The sequence below is a fragment of the Sus scrofa genome, chromosome 14, assembly GCF_000003025.6.
Source record: "Sus scrofa isolate TJ Tabasco breed Duroc chromosome 14, Sscrofa11.1, whole genome shotgun sequence".
Classification (NCBI taxonomy): Eukaryota; Metazoa; Chordata; class Mammalia; order Artiodactyla; family Suidae; genus Sus; species Sus scrofa.
In genome coordinates, this window is record NC_010456.5 from 141,371,986 (window position 1) to 141,389,544 (window position 17,559).

General features: G+C 61.6%; 2 protein-coding genes across 13 annotated transcripts; one reads left to right on the forward strand and one right to left on the reverse strand.

The window, feature by feature from the left end:
* On the forward strand, positions 259-12,329 carry MTG1 (mitochondrial ribosome associated GTPase 1). Of its 12 annotated transcripts, none has more exons than XM_003483583.4 (11): positions 259-450; positions 1,474-1,538; positions 3,565-3,669; positions 6,047-6,127; positions 6,384-6,668; positions 6,828-6,918; positions 8,535-8,596; positions 8,986-9,082; positions 9,375-9,456; positions 11,606-11,718; positions 11,907-12,329. In XM_003483583.4, the coding sequence occupies exons 1-11, from the start codon at positions 339-341 to the stop codon at positions 12,038-12,040; spliced, it is 1,227 nt and encodes a 408-aa protein (XP_003483631.1). In that variant the 5' UTR covers positions 259-338; the 3' UTR covers positions 12,041-12,329. The 12 variants fall into 12 exon arrangements, with proteins under 12 accessions (XP_003483631.1, XP_005671642.1, XP_001927683.3 ...); XM_005671585.3 differs by having other exon boundaries at positions 266-450; positions 6,828-7,023; XM_001927648.6 differs by having other exon boundaries at positions 266-450; positions 6,612-6,668.
* On the reverse strand, positions 12,469-17,303 carry SPRN (shadow of prion protein). Its single transcript, XM_021073966.1, has 2 exons — positions 16,197-17,303; positions 12,469-15,344 (listed from the first exon to the last, which is right to left on the reverse strand). The coding sequence occupies exon 2, from the start codon at positions 15,327-15,329 to the stop codon at positions 14,883-14,885; it is 447 nt and encodes a 148-aa protein (XP_020929625.1). The 5' UTR covers positions 15,330-15,344; positions 16,197-17,303; the 3' UTR covers positions 12,469-14,882.

Sequence of the window (17,559 nt, forward strand, 5' to 3'; positions counted from 1 at the left end):
CTCAAGGCAACACCGGATCCCCCACCCATTGAGCGAGGCCACGGATAGAACCCGCATCCTCGTGGACACTAGTTGGATTCGTTTCCGCTGGCCACAACAGAACTCCCCGACCGAGGAAGTTTTAATTTAAGGAATGTTATTGAGCTCAAGACCCCTAAAACCTCCCGGCATCCCACAAGCCCACGCCTGGCTCGGAGCCCGCCCCCGAGCTCCGCCCTCCGCCGGCGGCAGCGCTGTGCGCACGCGCGGGCCGCCCCCGGAAGCTTGGAGCCCGGAACGCTTGTGCCGGGTCTCGGGCCGGCCGGAGGAGTCCGTCGCCGGGAGCGGTCCGCGGCGCCATGCAGTTGACCCCGCGCGCGCTGTGCGCCGCCGGCCGGGCCGCCTTTCGGGAGAGCTTTCCCGTGGGCGGTCGCGACGTGGCGCGCTGGTTCCCAGGCCACATGGCCAAGGGTAAGGTCTGGCGGGCCGCTGCGGGCCGCACCGTCTACCCGGCTCTTCGTGGATCTCCCTGGAGCGGGGCGGGCGGGGGTTGCGGGGACCTGGTGCCTGGTGCCCGGCAAGGCCCTTCTGCCGCTCGGTTCCCGAAGCTTCGGTTCCCAAGTATGCGCTTAAAGATGTAATTTCCTGAACATTTTGAGAACTAAATGAAGTAGGGGTGCGAAGGCACTTTCGAAGTTGTAGTCAGCTTTTTAATCACCCAACACCTTTGAGACTTAGGTCGAGTCGTTGTTGTCCTCTACCTAAATCCCTCTGGGAATACCTTTCCGTTCATTTGTCAGAATTTGGCCCCAGGAAGACGTTTGGCAGGGGTCCAGCCGGTCTCACCGTGTCGGATTGCCCGCTCCTTCTGCGGTTTAGTGTGTGCGTTGTGCGTGATTCCCGGCGCGCCTGCTCTGCAGGGCTCGGTGCTGAGCGCTCCGCGCAGAGCTTAAATACTGCACCCAGCGTCGCCCACTTGTGGAAGCGGTGGAGGCGGACAGGCTCTGGCCCCACCCTGTGATGTGCAGCTGCCCCTCAGGTCCGGACCTGAGCAGCTCTCCCCCTGCCCCCGAGCCCCTAGGGTTGAATTTGAAGGAGGTGCTCAGCAAATAGTTATAAGTTATTGTTTCTTAGAGCACTGCACCGAGATGTATTCTTTTTAGGTCGTTTATGATGGCGTGTCATTCTTTTTTTTTTTTTTTTTTTTTTTTTGTCTTTTTAGAGCCGCAGCTGTGGCATATGAGGTTCCCAGGCTAGGGGTCGAATTGGAGCTGTAGCTGCTGGCCTAGGCCACAGCTTAGGGCAACGCTGGATCCTTAACCCACTGATCGAGGCCAGGGATCGAGCCCACGTCCTCATGGATACTAGTTGTGTTCTTTAACCACTGAGCCATGACGGGAATTCCTGATGTGTCATTGTTGACAGTTCGACTTAATTCCTCTACTGGTGTTAAAAGGCCATGCCTCCCTTAAGCGTCCTCTTTCTCTTTCCCAGGGCTGAGGAAGATGCAGAGCAGCCTAAAGCTGGTGGACTGTATCCTCGAGGTCCACGACGCCCGGATATCCTTTGGTGGTTGTGACATTGCCTTTGTCCTGTTCTGGCCCAGAGCTCTTAAAACTCAAGGATTTCCCAAGTGAGGAGCATAGAGTGTCTTTTCTTATGTTAATGAGGTGATTTTGAGAAGATCCTAGGTCATCCTAGAGGGGGAGCTGGTTGCGGGGGGAGCCAGCCTGAGGTGGGAGGGTTAGAACTTCGATTCTCACCCCCTGACCTCAGGGCAGGGAGAGGGGCTGCTGATCGAGTTCACTCACCAAAGGCCAGTGATTCCTTCTGTCGGGCCTACAAGATGAAGCTGCCGTAAACCCCTGACGAGTCAGGTCCTGGATGCAGGTTGGCGCCTGGGTGGAGATGCAGGGAGAGTGACACGTGGACAGCTTGGAGTCTCTGAGTGCCCTCCCCATGTCCCCACCCCTTCCATCTGACTGTTCCTGAGTTAGGTCCTATTATAATAAGTCTAATCTAGTAAGGTACGTCTTTTAATTCTTGAGCCCTTCTAGCAAACTAATTTGGCTAGAAACCAAGGAAGGGGTTGTGGGAACCCCTGATCTAGTCATTTGGTCAGAAGTGACAGGTGACAACCTGGACTTGTAACTGGTGTCCAAAGTGGGGGATGGTGGCAGCCCTGAGCCCTTAACCCGTGGGAGGAAATGGCATCTCCAGGTAGGTGGTCAGAATTGGGTTTAAGAGTGGGACAGCCACCTGGTGGTGGGGGGAACCCCCCAACCACACCGAAATTGGGTGCAGAACTGTGGTGGGGAGACCCTCCTGAGTCAGGCAGCGCTGGAGACACAGTAGGAAGCATCATTGCCTTGTTGCCATCAGTCTCTGCGGGTCCTTTGCTCTGGTCCCATCAGTACTGCAGGTGACCTGCAGTGTCACCTGTCATGGTTATTGGCCTCGGAAGCCACGGTTCTCAGTTCTCAGTTACACACGAGAATTCCCCAGGAGGATTTTGTAAATACCAATATCGGCGCCCCTTTCCAGGCCAGTCCATCGGAAGCTGCCCAGTGACACACAGGTAGCATCGTTTGTCTCAGACTTCCGCCTGGCAGGCCAAGCCTTCCGACCCAGGCCAGCAGCAGGGTTCTCCATCGGGATACGAAACCTCAGTTACAGTGTTCCTGCCAACCAGGCTGCGCCTGAGGCATGAACTGGCCGCAAGCAATGGCCCCGTTCGTGATGCGTAGTCTCTTCAGACCTGCTTTTGTTGTATCTGTTTGAGTTACACACTCAGATTCTCCTCACATGACGAAGGTGTTGGTTGGGTCGAGGGTGAGGAGCCATTTCAAAGGCTTGTTGGAATTTCTGTGAAAGGTATTGAGTTTCTCTACCTTAGGCTGAATATATCCATTCCTGGGAGATCTCAGGCCAGTCCGAAGGCTTTACTGGCAGTTATATGTCTGACTATTGTAAGCAATGAAGCCTGCAATTACTGTCCCATGTCCCGTGATGAGAGGCCACTTCTCCTCCTTTTGGTGTCTAGATGTTCTAATTTCTCACCCAGGGTGGCCCCGTGAGATTCAGGAGGCCTTTGATTAACCTCTGAGAGTAGTGCTATACACGGGACGTCCCTTTAGTGTATGGGTGGGGACATAGGGGCTTAACTGGGTGCCAGGACCCAGAGCTTGGGAATGTCACAGCTGGACACGTAGGAGACAAGCACCAGGTTGGAGCTGAGTGCTCCCTGCCTGCTTGTCTGTGTGGGTGTCATGGAGACAGGACCCTTCAGTGAGCCCCAAGGGCCCCTGGCTGGGGGTCTCCACGGGGTCTGCAGAGGGTGGCAGTGGTGGTTTGAGATGGTATCAGGCAGGGCTTGAGAGCAGGCATTCCTTTTGAGTCATCAGATCATTTTGAACCTTAGCAACTAAACGATCTGGTCGTAAAACCTTCCACCGAGCTTTGTTTTTTGTTTTTGCCACCATCTGTTGTTCCTGCTGAAGCCACGCGAGGGCCACTGCCTTGCCTGTCCTCTGCCTCTGGTCCACAGGAAGCAGCTGGGAAGGGATTTTGCCTTAATTTTGCCACATCCCACTTTCGGGCCGAAACCCTCTGTTTCAGGAAACTCTTGGGCTTAAGCCGCACTTGCTAGTCCTCAACAAGATGGACCTGGCGGATCTGAAGGAGCAGCAGGTAACGCCCTTTGCTCTGTGGGGGTATCTCACTTAATTTATGATCCAAATGAATCCGGACCTGTGCCTCCCAGAGGAGGTGACCAGGTCGTGCCCTGCCTGGTGGCCGTCGGACTCGAGGCTGTGAGCACTTGGAACACGGCTGCTGCTGTAGAACCGATGTCCATGTGTTATTTCATGTTCATTCACTCTTTTTTTTTTCGTCTTTTTTTGCCTTATCTGGGGCCGCGCCCATGGCATATGGAGGTTCCCAGGCTAGAGGTCGAATCGGAGCTGTAGCTGCCAGCCTATTCCACAGCCATAGCAACGAGGGATCCGTGCCATGTCTGCAACCTACACCACAGCTCACGCAACGCCGGATCCTCAACCCACTGAGCAAGGCGGGGGATCGAACCCGCAACCTCATGGTTTCTAGTCAGATTCGTTAACCACTGAGCCACGGCGGGAACTCCATTTACTCTTGATTCAATTGCCTCATGAGGCTAGTGGCCGTCACCCTGGAGAGTGCGGGCGGGGAGACCTGACACGGCTGCAGTTGCCCCCTGGGTGTCCTCGCTGGTCAGTTTCTGCCCTGGCCCGTGGGCTGCCTTCTGCTCAGGGGTGTGGCAGCTAGAAGGCAGGAGGCCCAGGCAGCGAAGGGGCTGCTCCAGGCCACGCCAGATGGACAGTGGCCGTTTTCCCCGAGGAAGAGAAGCACGTGGGCTTGGGACGCCTTGCTTGTAGGATGTTCCGCTCTGCTTTTCTTTTCTTTTCTTTTCTTTTCTTTTTTTGTCTTTTTGCCTTTTCCAGGGCCGCCTCCCGCGACATATGGAGGTTCCCAGGCTAGGGGTCTAATTGGAGCTGTAGCTGCCGGCCTACACCACAGCCACAGCAACGTGGGATCCGAGCCGCGTCTGCAACCTACACCACAGCTCATGGCAATGCCAGATCTTTAACGCACTGAGCGAGGCCAGGGATCGAACCCGCAACCTCATGGTTCCTCGTCGGATTCGTTAACCATGGCACCACAACGGGAACTCCCTGTCTGCTTTTCTTGCTCTTGTCAGATCCTTCGTAGACAGGTGTCAGAATCTTGATTTCAAGCTTTTTTTGTCCTTACAAATTGTTACCGTGGAGCTTTTCCTCTCGCAGCAGCAGGAATGCATTGTTAGGTTCTTAGTGGGCCGTGGCGTGTGGAGGTATTTCAATCCCAGCCACAGGCCTGTACCATGAGGTTTCCAGGAAAACGCAAGTGCTGAAGCCGGAGTCTTTGTCTGTTGAGATCCAAGAACAAGGCACTTCCTGTCAGCATCCACCTGGCCGCGCAGGCTACACACCTGCTCCTTTGAGTCCGTCCTGCCGGCCGTGAGCCTCCTGAGAAGCACCACGGGTCTCACCCCGCGGGCGGCGTCCTCAGCGTCACAAGCTTGCAGTTGTTCCAATGAGTTGAGACTCAGGTCTTATCCACCGATTGCTTCTGCTCCGAAATGCTCATTTTTGTGGAACGCTGGGCACATTAGGTGACCTAACATGGGGACATGGGGTGTCCTGGTGGGTGGCAGCTGGAGTGTTTGCCCTCCTCTCAGGGGCTGTGGCCAAGGGTTGGGGCGGAGAGGGGAGGAGAAGCCCCCAGCCTGGCCTCCGTGTCTGCCTCTGTGGAGAGGTGGGGCGTCCTGTGCGAACGACACACTTGAAGTGTGGCTTCTCGTGTGTCTTTGCGATGGCCTGTGCCTTGCTCTACATCGTCCTCACAAATAAAGTAAAACTAACGGAATTAATAAATGACTTCCTTGTGGTAAATGGGTCGCAGATCAGACAGTACGGTGTTGGTTTTAAAAACACGAGTCCTATTTAAGGCAGTAAATTGATAGTAACCTCAATTTACTTTTGAGCTTTGTTTCCTTTTGGGCCACGCCTGTGGCATGTTGGAAGTTCCCCAGCCAAGGATCCAACCTGCGCCACAGCAGTGGCCCAAGCCACTGTAGGGACACTGCCGGACCCTTAACCCACTGCGCCACGAAGAACTCCTCCCCTTAGGCTTTTAAACTATATTCCACCTACCCTGTAATTGGATTGGGTTCAAACCTGGCTTTAAGTGGAGCTCAGCCCGCCAGAACGCACGGGCAGTGGCAGTGCTAAAGAAGGCCACGCCTGTGGCGTTTCAGTCTGTGGTGACTGAGTGACCTGGTTTGGCCTCCTTCCCCTGGTGCTCACATGGAGCTGGCTGCTCAGGGCCACCCTGGGGCCAGGCCGCCCTCCGATGGCCCCTCAAACAGCCTGCGCCATCCGTGGTGCTCTGCTGCCCGGAGGCCCTGCTGCAGTGGCCCTGGGCCCGCGAGCGCATCACACAGCCCCCGTTTCATTTCGTGTTTAAAACGGAAGTGTCTCGTCTCTTTCAGAAAATTATGCAACATTTAGAAAGAGAAGGCCTAAAAAATGTCATTTTTACCAACTGTGTAAAGGATGAAAATATCAAGCAGGTAGGTTTTTCCTGTTTTGTGCTCTAAAGCGTCTGCATCAATTCCTTAAAGAGAACCTTGAACCACTCTGTGCTTCTGTAAGAAGCAGGGTTCTGGATCCAGCCCGTATCCACTCGGGTTCCGGGCACACGCACCTGCCGGTGCCAAGAGCAGCCCGGGCCCTGGACGGCGATGCCGGAGGGAGGAGAGGCAGGCTGAGGCGGGGATCTGGGGCCGCCTGCCTGGTTTCTTCCGGGTGATTTGAGAATTTCACCAGCTGCTGTGCGTCGCTGTTAGAAAGTGGTGGCCATCAGAGCTGCCTCCCTCTGGGGGCTCTCCTGCCCGGTCCTGGTGGAGGGAAGGGCACCCCCGACGCTCGTGCAGCCCGAATCGGGGATGTGCTTGGAGCCGAGCTGTCTGGTTCTGGATGCTGAGGCGTCCACCTTGGACGCGAAGGGGGGCTGGCCTTACAGGACAGCGTCCTCCGGCGGTTGACTGGTTGCAGATCATCCCGAAGGTCACGGAACTGGTCGGGAGCAGCTGCCGCTATCACCGAGGAGAGGTTGGTGGGCAGGGCCCAGCTGCTGGGCCGCGGTGGGCCGCGGTGGGCGGGTAGGCGGTCCCCCAGCGGCCCTTGGTTCTCGGCAGGTGGGGTGGGCGGCCTCGGTGCGGGGCCTGCCCTCCTGCCCAGCTGGCCTGAGCCCCGCCCTTGCGCCGGCAGAGCGTGGAGTACTGCATCATGGTCATCGGAGTCCCCAACGTGGGCAAGTCCTCGCTCATCAACGCCCTCCGGAGGCAGCACCTCAGGAAAGGTACTTCCCCAGGGGCACGGCGGTGGCGCGCTCAGCCCAGGCCCCTGCCGCCGGGGTCTCCATCATCGGGAGGATCCAGCCGCCGGCCTGCTGTGCAGGCTGCCGGTGAGACAGCCCTTCCTTCATACATTCCACGCTCAGCTGCTCTCCCTTTAAAATTAAATGCTTAGTTACAATGTTCAGTGCGTAAGATGACTGTCCTAGACGCGGGCCGTCTTGTCTTCTCACGTCTCTGTCTCTGACCCACGGCGCTCAAGGCACGTCGTGTGCGTGGGGCGAGCGGCTGGGCTGGAGGCTGGGGAAGGAGCCCCAGGGCCGCGTCCTCCATGCCTGTCCTCGGCTGCCGGCACCCCTCACCCGGCCTTCGCTCTCCCCCGGCGTGTGATCGTTCAGCACCGAGTCTGTGTGGGCTCGTTTTCTGCGTGCGCTCGTCCTTCGTGCACCAGCCTGAAGACAGGGCTGTGCTAAACCGTCATTTCTCTGGCGGTTTTGCGCCACTTGGATTTGCCGTTACAGTCGTCTGTTCTTTTGTTTATTTTTCTTTAATCGTGGCTTTAAAAATCATCATTGGTGGAGTTCCCATTGTGGCTCAGTGGTAGTGAACTTGACTCGTATCCATAAGGAGGATTTTTGCTGTTTTGTTTTTCTGATTTTTGCTTTTTAGGGCCACACCTGCGGCATACGGAGGTTCCCAGGTTAGGGGCTGAATTGGAGCTTGCAGCTGCTGGCCCATGCCACGGCCACAGCAACGCAGGATCCAAGACACGTCTGCGACCTACACCACAGCTCACGGCAATGCTGGATCCTAAGCGAGGCCAGGAATTGAACCCACAACCTCATGGCTGTGAGTTGGATCCATTTCCGCTATGCCACAATGGGAACTCCAAGGACGCGAGTTTAATCCCTGGCCTTGCTTAGCAGGTTAAGGATCAGGCCTTGCTGTGAGTTGTGGTGTAGGTCGTAGATGTGGCTTGGATCCCGCGTTGCTGTGACTCTGGTGTAGGCCGGGCTGTAGCTCTGATTGGACCCCTTGCCTGGGAACCTCCACATGCGGCAGGTGCAGCCCTAGAACAAAGACAAAAACCGAAACATCGTTGGCATTGAGGGCATGTGCCACGCAGGCGTCACGCCTTCTGTGTAGACGTTTCCATTCTCTCAGATGGAAGCTGCAGGGTGGATAGTAACTTGCCTCCCAGCCCTGGCCCCACTCTCCACTTTGTGTTGTGAGGCTTTGGGTGCCTTGGAGCCCCAGTTCCCCAGGGCTGGCCTGCTGGGTCAGGCTTGTCTCACCGAGGCCACTCTGAGGGTCCCTCCGTGTGCGGCACGAGGCACAGTTTCCTTCCCTCCGGAGGATGAAAAATAAGCCGTGTGCACGGACCACACTTGGTGTGTCCATCTGCACCGAGGGATGCGTGTCCCTTTACGTCTGCGTGGATCCGGCAGAGGGCGGACAGTCTGCCTGGACCACCCTGAGCTGGACCTGGGGCGGCCCAGGCTCGGGATGAGAGCGAGGGTCTGGCCTCGGCCCTCCTTGCTTTGCACATGTCTTGTGGCTCATTCGTGGCTTATCTGCCTTTGTATTGAATCGACACTGACACCCCCCTCCCGTCCTGCAGGAAAAGCCACCAAGGTGGGCGGCGAGCCTGGGATCACCAGGGCTGTGATGTCCAGAGTTCAGGTGGGCCTCGCCGCCCCTTCCCTCCGCGCTGTCCGTCCTCACGCCAGCCTGGGGGAGGGCACGTGTCTCCCTCTTAGAGAGGAGGAAGCAGGTCCGGGGCTGCAGCCCCGGCTTGAGGGCCGCTGGGGGGCGGGGCGGGGCCGGGGCGGGGGGTGGTCAGGCGAGCCCGTGCTCCTGAAGTACCTTCACTTCCTCCTGCAAAGAAGACCCTGGGCCCCTGCTGTCGCTCGTTCTCCACGTCACGTGGGGTGGGGTCCTCTGGGAAAGCCAAGAGCTCGGTGGCAGTGACAACACCTGGCGGGCAGGTTCCCGGGGCCCAGCCGATGGCCTGGCAGGAGGGGCTGCTCGAGGCTTCTCACACAGCTACCTGAGCCCCTCTGTGCCCACAGGTGTGCGAGCGGCCGCTGATGTTCCTGCTGGACACCCCCGGGGTGCTGGCTCCTCGGATCCAGAACGTGGAGACGGGCCTGAAGCTGGCCCTGTGTGGTGAGCCGGGCCCCCAGACCCCAGGCCGGGTGGGCTGGGCCAGCCTTGGCCAGGCTGCTGCAGAACCATGCAGAGCTGTGGCACAGGACATCTCGGGCAGTGCCAATGGTCCTGGTCCACAGCGGATGCCCTGGCACCCTCCGAGCCCAGCAGAACCCTCGGCCAGCCCTGGAGGGGGTGTCCTCTTCCCATTTGACAGGTGGGGCTGGGAGGCCAGGTCTGGCAGCCTCAGCAGGCTTCCCCAGCGACCCACCGGTGCGCCCACCGCTCACCCTCGGCTGCCTGTTCCCAGGAACCGTGCTGGACCACCTGGTGGGGGAGGAGACCCTGGCCGACTACCTCCTCTACACCCTCAACAGGCACCAGCTCCTGGGGTGAGTGCGCGACGTGGGGCCTTCCTCTCCCGCCTTCGCCGCATGTAACGGGGCGCCGGCCGGCAGCCTGCCTGTCACCAGAGTGTGGGATCTGAGACTCTGCCGTGCGGGTACATCTGTGAATCCGGTGCCCACCCAGAAACCCCCGGTTCTTGTGGTTCTTGTGCCGCGTTGACAGCGCTGCTCGCTGTCGTCCCTGAGCGTTTCACAGGAGCAGAGCCAGCTCCCTGCCCGGCTTTGTTCCGGGAGTCCTCCGCGTTCTAACCCTGCTCCCTGCTGAGGGCGCATCCTTCTGCTCCTCCACTGCCGAGGGCAGTGTGAGCGCCGGTGGCCCCGGGCCCAGGGTGTCCTTGGTCACCTTGAGGTCGTCAGTCCCTGATTTTTCCCACAGAACCAGCTCTTGGTTTCACTGACTTTCTCGTCCTCGCTCTGCCTTTTCTTTCATCTGGACTCTCGCGCCTGGATCTCTCCCGTGTCTGCGCTCTGCAGACTCTGCTCCTGCCTGTACTGTCCCGGGGAGGAGGCCCCGCCCCAGGATCTGTGTCTTGTCGGCAGCCCTGGCAGGAGCTGCTTCTGCTTCCAGGCTCTGCTGTTGGGCGCAGAACCCTGCAGGAGGTTGTAGGCTTCTCCTGGGGACTCGAGGACCTGGCCTTCTTTATTCTTAGAATATTCTCTGCTCTGAACTCTGCCTCGTGCGTTCAGCTTTCCTGTCGCCTTACGCTGAGCATATGTCTTCACACTTAAAATGTGTTTATCGGCTGCCTGTAGGTGGGCCTTGCTTTGTGCCCAGTCTGGCCCTTTCTGCGTTTATTGTAGCATCCAGACCGTCGGCACCCGGTGTGCTCGCTGCCGTTAGGGTTGCACTTGGCATCTTGCTGTAGGCCCGTCTGTCCTTCCCGTCGCCCGCTCTTTCTCTTCAGCCTTTCTTAGATGAATCGGGAACTTCTTAGGATGCCCCTTTGGTAGTTCGTCACCTGTAACCAGGCAGGAGGCTGCTTTAGGCTTTGGAGCGCATCTCAGGCGATACCTCGCCCTCCTCGTCCTCAGCTTTGGGCTGCGTCCTTGTCACACATTTTGCTTCTACGTAGCAGACATGCTGCCACGTTTTCTTTGTACGGGGAGGCCAAGTGCAGGCTCGGTGCCACCATCCGCTCTCGGCCTCACCTCCCTGCTCCTCGTTGTGTGTGGGGGCTGGCTTTTCCTCGGGGTATCTTCTGTCCAGGGATCGCCTCTGTCACTGACTGGCATGCAGGCCTGCTGCTCGGCTGAAGATGTGTGTGTTTCACCTTCATCTGTGGAGGCTGCCACCCTGTGTGCAGAATTCCAGATGGACAGCGGTCCTCAGTCCTGCAGAGAAGTCTGGTGTTTCTGGCCCAGTCCATGGCACACGCTGGTTCCCAGGCTGGGAACTGAACCCACGCCACAGCAGTGACCTGAGCCGCTGCAGTGACGCTCCCTGCCTGCTGTTTGTTCCCTGTGTTTACGCCCCTCTGGCTGCTTTGACGACGTGTCTTTGTTAAGTTCTGAGCAGTTTCTGATTGCAGGCCCTGGTGTGTTTTTCTCTTGTTGCTGCGTTTAGAGCTCCTCGCGCCCCCATGGCTCGGGTTGTGCCTTTTACAAATTCTGATGATTTGTAGCCATTCGGCGCAGGGGGACTCTGTCCCCCAGGGTCTGGCTGGCGCCATTTGTCCCCATTTTCTGCAGGAGGCGGGGCTCGGGCACGTGTGGGCGGGAGGCTTCCCCAGGGCCTCTCGGGCTCCTGGGCACAGAGGGGCCCGTGGAGCTGCTGCTCTTGGAACTCTGATTGTGGACCCGTGTGCCTTTGGCCTGTCGTTCCCCGAGCCGGGGGCTTTGCTGCTCGTGCGGTCCAGGCACTCGGCCCGAGGGCCCGTCCAGCCTCTCCCTCCCCCTTGCCTGTCTGGACGTGCGACTGGCTTGCCTCGGCAGCACACACTCGGCTGGGCTGCTGACCCGGGCCCGGGCCGCTCAGGGGTGGAGGGGACGACGCCCGTGGGCACAGCCGTCCGGCTGCTGTGCCCAGGGCTGCAGCGGCGGAGCTGGGTCACCCAGGCCCACGCGGGGAGGTCGGGGAGCAGGTGTGACCGTGCCGGCCGCCCTGGCTCCCGCCGGCTGACTGCCTGCCTGGCAGGTACGTGCAGCACTACGGCCTGGGCCAGGCCTGCGACGACATCACGAGCGTGCTGAAGCAGGTGGCCGTGCGGCTGAGGAAGACGCAGAAGGTGAAGGTGCTGACCGGCACGGGTGAGACAGGCCCCGGGCTGGGCTGAGGGCTCAGGGCGCTTGTCCAGGCTCTGGGGGCGAGGGGGCCGTGCTGCCCTCCAAGGGTTCTTTGTGGATGAGCGGCACAGACACCCACCCGGATGCCCCTGAGGCGGGCGGGCTGGGCCCCACGCGGGGCTCCCTGCTCACCTGCCCTCCTGCCTCCCCAGGTGACGTGAACGTCGTCCAGCCCAACTACCCCGCGGCCGCCAGGGACTTCCTGCGGGCCTTCCGCAGCGGCGCGCTGGGCCCCGTGATGCTGGACCGCGACATCCTGCAGGGCGTCCCCTCGGTGGAGCCCTGACCCTGAGGGCGTCACCCCTGCCCTCGGCTCCACGGCTACGGGCTTGTCGCCCAGGAGCCCCCGTCCGCCAGTTCCTCGCTGGTCACTGTGCGCTCGCGTCTCTGCTGCACAGCCCGGCCAACGCCTGGTGACAGAGACCGCGCCTCGGCCCTGGACGTCCCTGCCTGCCCGGCCGGGGGAGGACGCTCACTCACGTTCAGGGAGAGCTGCTGTTTCTCAGGAGTTGAAACTGTAGCCTGTAATTGTGGAATTTTAAATTAAAGGCCCGTCTCTGCGGTCGGCCCCTTCATCGTGCACCTCCGTACCTCCCTGGGCCCCTGTGTTGAGGCTCTTCTCAGGGAAAAATGCGACCCGAACCGCTTACGCCGGAGGATCTTGTGTTAGTTCCAGACACAGTGGCCTGGGTCCTGCAATAAGGACCAGTCTCATTGCCAGCACAGTGTTTATTTCACGACTGAGACGTGCGCACACACAGACATGAGGTCCCGAGTGGCTGTGGCAGAACCCAGGGACCTGTCCGCTCGGTGCCTGGGGCCACTCTGCTCACAGCCCAGCTGGCCTTCCCACTGCCTCCCAGCACCTTCTAGCTAATGGGACAGCGGGGTCATTCCCCCAGGCAGCGCCCAGCCTCGTGCCTGCATCTGAAGGGCTCAGGAGCGTTACCCACCCCGTTCTGGAAGGGTGGCGGGGGTGGGCGGGCCGCATCTGGTCAGCAGCTGCAGCCCGTCTGTGTTCGTGGCGGCACAACCTTCCTAGAGTCTGCAGGGCACCTCCCCTTCCTGTAGGCGCCCTCCCAGGTCCCGCTGCCCCCATGCTGCCCCAGACCCCTTGCGCTTGCCTGTCCTGAGGTGACCCACCCCCAGCACCGCCTGCCTCTTGCTGGAACCCTGGCCAGTGCAGGTGGGAAGTGTTGCAGGCTGGCGTGCGGAATAGCTCGATGCGAATATTTCTGTAACATCCGGAGCATGCCAGCAGCTCACACGGCAGGGTGGCCTGAGGGTTGGGACCAGCCGCCGTTTGTCTGGGTGGGTGTCCGAGGCAGAGCATAGCCAGGCTGGGCCCGCCAGGGAGACCTCAGTCGCCTAAGAAGCTGCCCTGACGGGTCCCTTGTTCAAGACTCTGATGTGGTCATGCTATATCTAAGGCCCTGGCCAGGGCTTGGCCACTGGCCGCTGGTCTTGGGAGCATTGAGCTTGGTCTGGGGTACGGAGGGCATCTGGGCGCCCCACCCGAGAGTGCTGGCAGTGTGGACACAGGCTGGTGGGGAGGCGCTCTGCAGCTTAGCGCCTGGCGCTTTGGAGGAAAATGTTTGGTCCAGGTCGCGAGGACAGCTCGAGACCCACCTTAACTGGAGCCATGTGCCACCTGCGGGGGCAGAGGTGGCAGGGCTTGCAGGGGATGCCGGTCCAGAGGCCCTGCAGCCTGGCTAGCTGGTGAGGGCAGATTCCAGGAGGCAGCCCAGCTGAGGGTGATGCTCCGGTGAGCACAGGGGAGCCAGGCCCCGGAGCAGAGCTGTCCTGCTGACCGAGGCTCTCAGGCCGGAGGGAGCCAGCAGAGGCCCCCAGTGGACCAGGCTGGCCTTGAGGGGAAGGCACCCGAGAGGCAAAGAGCTGGCCTGACTGGCACGCAGGTTGGCGCTGGATGCCAGAGGCAGACCCTGGTCAGAGGCTGCTCGGGGCTGTGTCCTGACGGCCCTCGGGGCTTGGGGGACACTCAGCTGCTCTTGTGCTGTCCTCTGGTGGACAGGCGCCCTCCCCTCGGGCAGTCCTTGCTGGTCGCTGGGCCCCGGTGTGGCTGGCCTGCCTTCGGGACCTTCCTTGGGGCCAGGCCTGCTGTGGGCCTGACTGGAACCCCAGGTCCTCCGTGGCACCTTGCCCTCAGCGGAGGGGCCGCCCACCACAGCCGCTCTCCAGGGAGGAAGCAGCTGCTGCCCGAGGACAGGCAGGCGCTCCGCTGGGAACGTGGACCTGGAGCTCAGAGGAAACGGAAAACTTGAAGTTTAAACAGTGTTTTGTTTTGTTTTTCCAAAATAGGTCCAGGAAGAGTGAAGTGACTTGTTTCAAGTCAGGGCAAAGTGGCTCTAAGGGAGCCCCTGGCAGTGGGTCTTGCTGAGTGTCTGCCCGGAGGGGGTCACTGCCTCTGGGCTGAAGGCGGGCGGCAGTGTTCCAGGCAGTTCCTATGGGCGAGGGTGTCCTGGGAGCCATTGGAAAACCACGGGGCCATGCTCGGGCTCTCAAATCCACACGCTGGCCTCTGCACAGGCGGCTAGCACGCTCCGTCTCCCCCCATCCTCAAGTCCTTTGTGCAGGGGGGCCGCTTCTGCGGGAGAGGCCACCATATCCTCAGGGCTGTGGCAGAAACAAGCCCAGCTTGAAGGCCCACCTCTCTGCCTGGTGGTCAGCACTGTCCACACCTCTCAAGTGTCCAGGGTGGGGTTAGGGGAGCTGAGTGGCCCGAGCAGCCTGGTCCTGGCACCTCTCCTTGACCAGCTCTGGACGGAGGTGGGCAGCTGGCAGGGCTGGTACAGGGACTGCAGAACACCTGCCTTTCGGCTGGGGGTGACCCTGACCTCCGGGGGTAGGGGGGGGGGGCTGGTGGCCTGGGAGGTGGGAGGTGGGAGGTGGGGAGGGGCTTGAGCAGAGGTTTAGACAGGAGGCGGTGGTAGGAGAGACTGCAGCTCCCAGGCAGATGTGGACAGGGGTTGCCCACGCAGCACCTCTGGGCTTAGGGGCCGCGGGCAGCGGACAGAAGGCACGGCCTTTGCGGTGGACCTCAGGGCCTGCCAGGAGGGCGTGGGCTGGGCGGCAGATCTGCCCTGGGCCCCAGCCGGCCCCAGCTGGGTCTAGGGCCGTAGCAGCCCCAGGGCGCCAAGGGCACCACCCAGCAGTAGGCAAACGGGGGCGCCGCACGTGCGCCCAGTGCCCGAAGTCCATGCCCGGTAGCTGTAGATGCCGCCACCCGTTCCGTTGCCACTGGGTGCCCCGTCCTCGTCGTCTTCCAGGCCACGCTCCCCAGGCCCCGAGGCCCTCCTCCAGCTTGAGCCCGCAGCCAGGCCGGCGGCCGCCCCTGCGGCCGCCCCCGCAGCCGCCCCCGCGGCCACGCGCAGGGAGGAGCCGGCATAACGGGGAGCCGGCCTCACTCGCACCCTCGGGGCCCCGCGCGCACCCCCGCGCAGAGCTCCCCGGGCGCTGCCGCGAGCCCCACCCCTGCCGCCCTTGGCCGCGCCGCTGTCGCAGAGGAAGGCGGCGGCCAGCAGCAGAGCCCAGCACGTGGCGGCCGTCCAGTTCATCTTCGGGAGCAAAACCTGCGGGAGGCCAGAGGAAGGGACCTCAGCTTATGCGAGGACCAGGCCCGGGGGCCGGCAGCCCAGGGCTTTAGGGACAGGGGTTTTGGGGACGAGGGGTAGGGCTTGGGGCCTGAGCCCAGGGGGCTTAAGGCTTGGGGACAGGGGTCAGAGCCTGGGGACAGAGGGCTCAGCATCTTGGAGGACTGACCGGCTCAGGGCTGGAGGGGACTGGGGCGAGGGCATTTTAAGCCTGAAACTAGGAAGGACGGGTGGCTGCCAGGAGAGGTTCAGCACCTAGAGGGCATTCGGAGTGGGGGCCAAGGATGGGGGGGAGGTGAGCACCCTGCGGTGGGGGGCGCGCAGGCCTGGGGAGGGGGCTCCATATTCTGGACTGCTCTGGAAGGACCACCTCAGGCCTCCGAACTCAGCAGGACCAGAGGCCACGAGGGGTGGGGCTGTGTCTCAGGGACTGAGGACCCCCGAGGACTCAGATCGGGTCTGGAGAGGGGCTCAGCCGGCGGCCCAAGCCCGGCTCTCACCGCCCCCTTTTGGGGCCGTGCAGAGCCAGAGCTGGGGGTCTGGGCCCCGCGGGCTGGTCACGCTGTGCAGACCCCACACCTCGGGACCCAGCTTATGTCCCCTCCCGCCGCCTTGGGCCGCCCGCTCCCTCCCTGCCTGCTCCGGCGGCCTGTCGAGCGCTGGGGCGGGGACCGAGAAGGCACCAGGCCGGCTCCGGGCGCGGCCGTTCGGGCGGCGCCTCGACTCTCCTCCCAGGCCCCGCCCGGCGGCTCGCGGCGCCTCCATCCAGGGCCCCGCGGGCGCCAGCCCCCGCCTCCCCGTCTGCTCCCGCAACCCGCTGCCCGGCCTTACCAGCCTCGGGCCTCGGTCGGAACCCGGGCCAAGTGGCCGCTCCAAGGACCGCAGCTGATCAGGAAGGAGGGGCTTGTGGTGGAGACTCCGCAGCGAGTGAGGAGCCGCGGTGCCGGGGCTTTGCGTGGGGCCTCCGCCCTAGCATTGGGGGCGGGCAGACGCGGACGCTCTTCCCCCGGGAGACGGGAAGGGAGGGGACAAAGGCAGGCTTCTCGGAGGCGCAGCCCCTCTTCCAGCCAGCACCCCCATCCTCGCTGCACCCCGTCTTCCTTCCCACACCGCCCCCCAGCGCCCATCCTATTTCTCAACAGTCTGTCCGTCGTCTTCAGCACCCAGTGACCCCAACCCCTCTGCACCCCGAGCCCCACAGCACCTACCGGTCCCCCGGCTTTCCACACGCCATCCCATCCTACCCGCCCCAACCCCGACCTCTCCCACGCCACCTGCTCCCGTTGCTCATCTTCATCCCTTCCCAGGTGGATGTCCCAGACCCAAGAACCGCCGAGTTCAGCATCAGAGCCGGTTGCACTGCCCAGTGAGGAGAGGCCGGCTCTCCGGGGCCCCCTGGTGTCTGAGCCCCAGAGCAGCAGTCCCCCTGCAGGTCTGGGAGTCGGGAGAGGGGCCCCCTTCTCCCACCCGCTATGCTGCCGCAAGGGGACCTGGAACTTCCCTGCTCAAGCCGGTGGACCTCCCCAGCCCCTGCCGGGGCCACGTCTGAAGTGATGCCGTGCTGCTTTCCAAGGTTGGTTTGTTGTCTGGAACCTGCTCCCCTCCGACCCATGGACATTAGGCCTCCCCCGCCCCCCGCCTCTCCACCGGGTCCTCAGGATGGTGTCAGGCCGGGCATGGGGACCTCCTGACCTGCAGAGGGTAGTTCATGTGATCCCGTCAGGTCCTCAAGGCCCCAGAGGCTCCGCACCACGGCCCCACGCCCTCTCCTGGCAAGCTCAGTCCCTGTTGGCCTCAAATGCTGGCCGCGCACGAACCCCTGCAGCTGCGGGAGACCGGCCACTCAGGAGGAGCCCACAGCCCACAACAGAGCATGCGCTTAGGGCATGCTCCCCAACCCACCCCCACCACCAAGAAGAGGGGCTGGGCAGAGCCTGCACACAGCCTCCGTTCCCTTCATCCAGCCTGGATTGTGGGCGTGATGCTGGGAGTGGCTGCTGCCCTCTGAAGACTGCAGGCTGGACATGTGGGCTAGTGGGTGGGGGGGAGGTGTGGGGGGGGTCCTGGCTCCTGGACGCTGCGGACCGTCTGACTGCTTGTCCCTGTTGGGTTAAGCGATTGCTACCTGGATATTCTGTGGCTGCAGCCACGAGCATGTCTGAAGAGTTGCTAAAATGGAATTTCTCTACCAGAA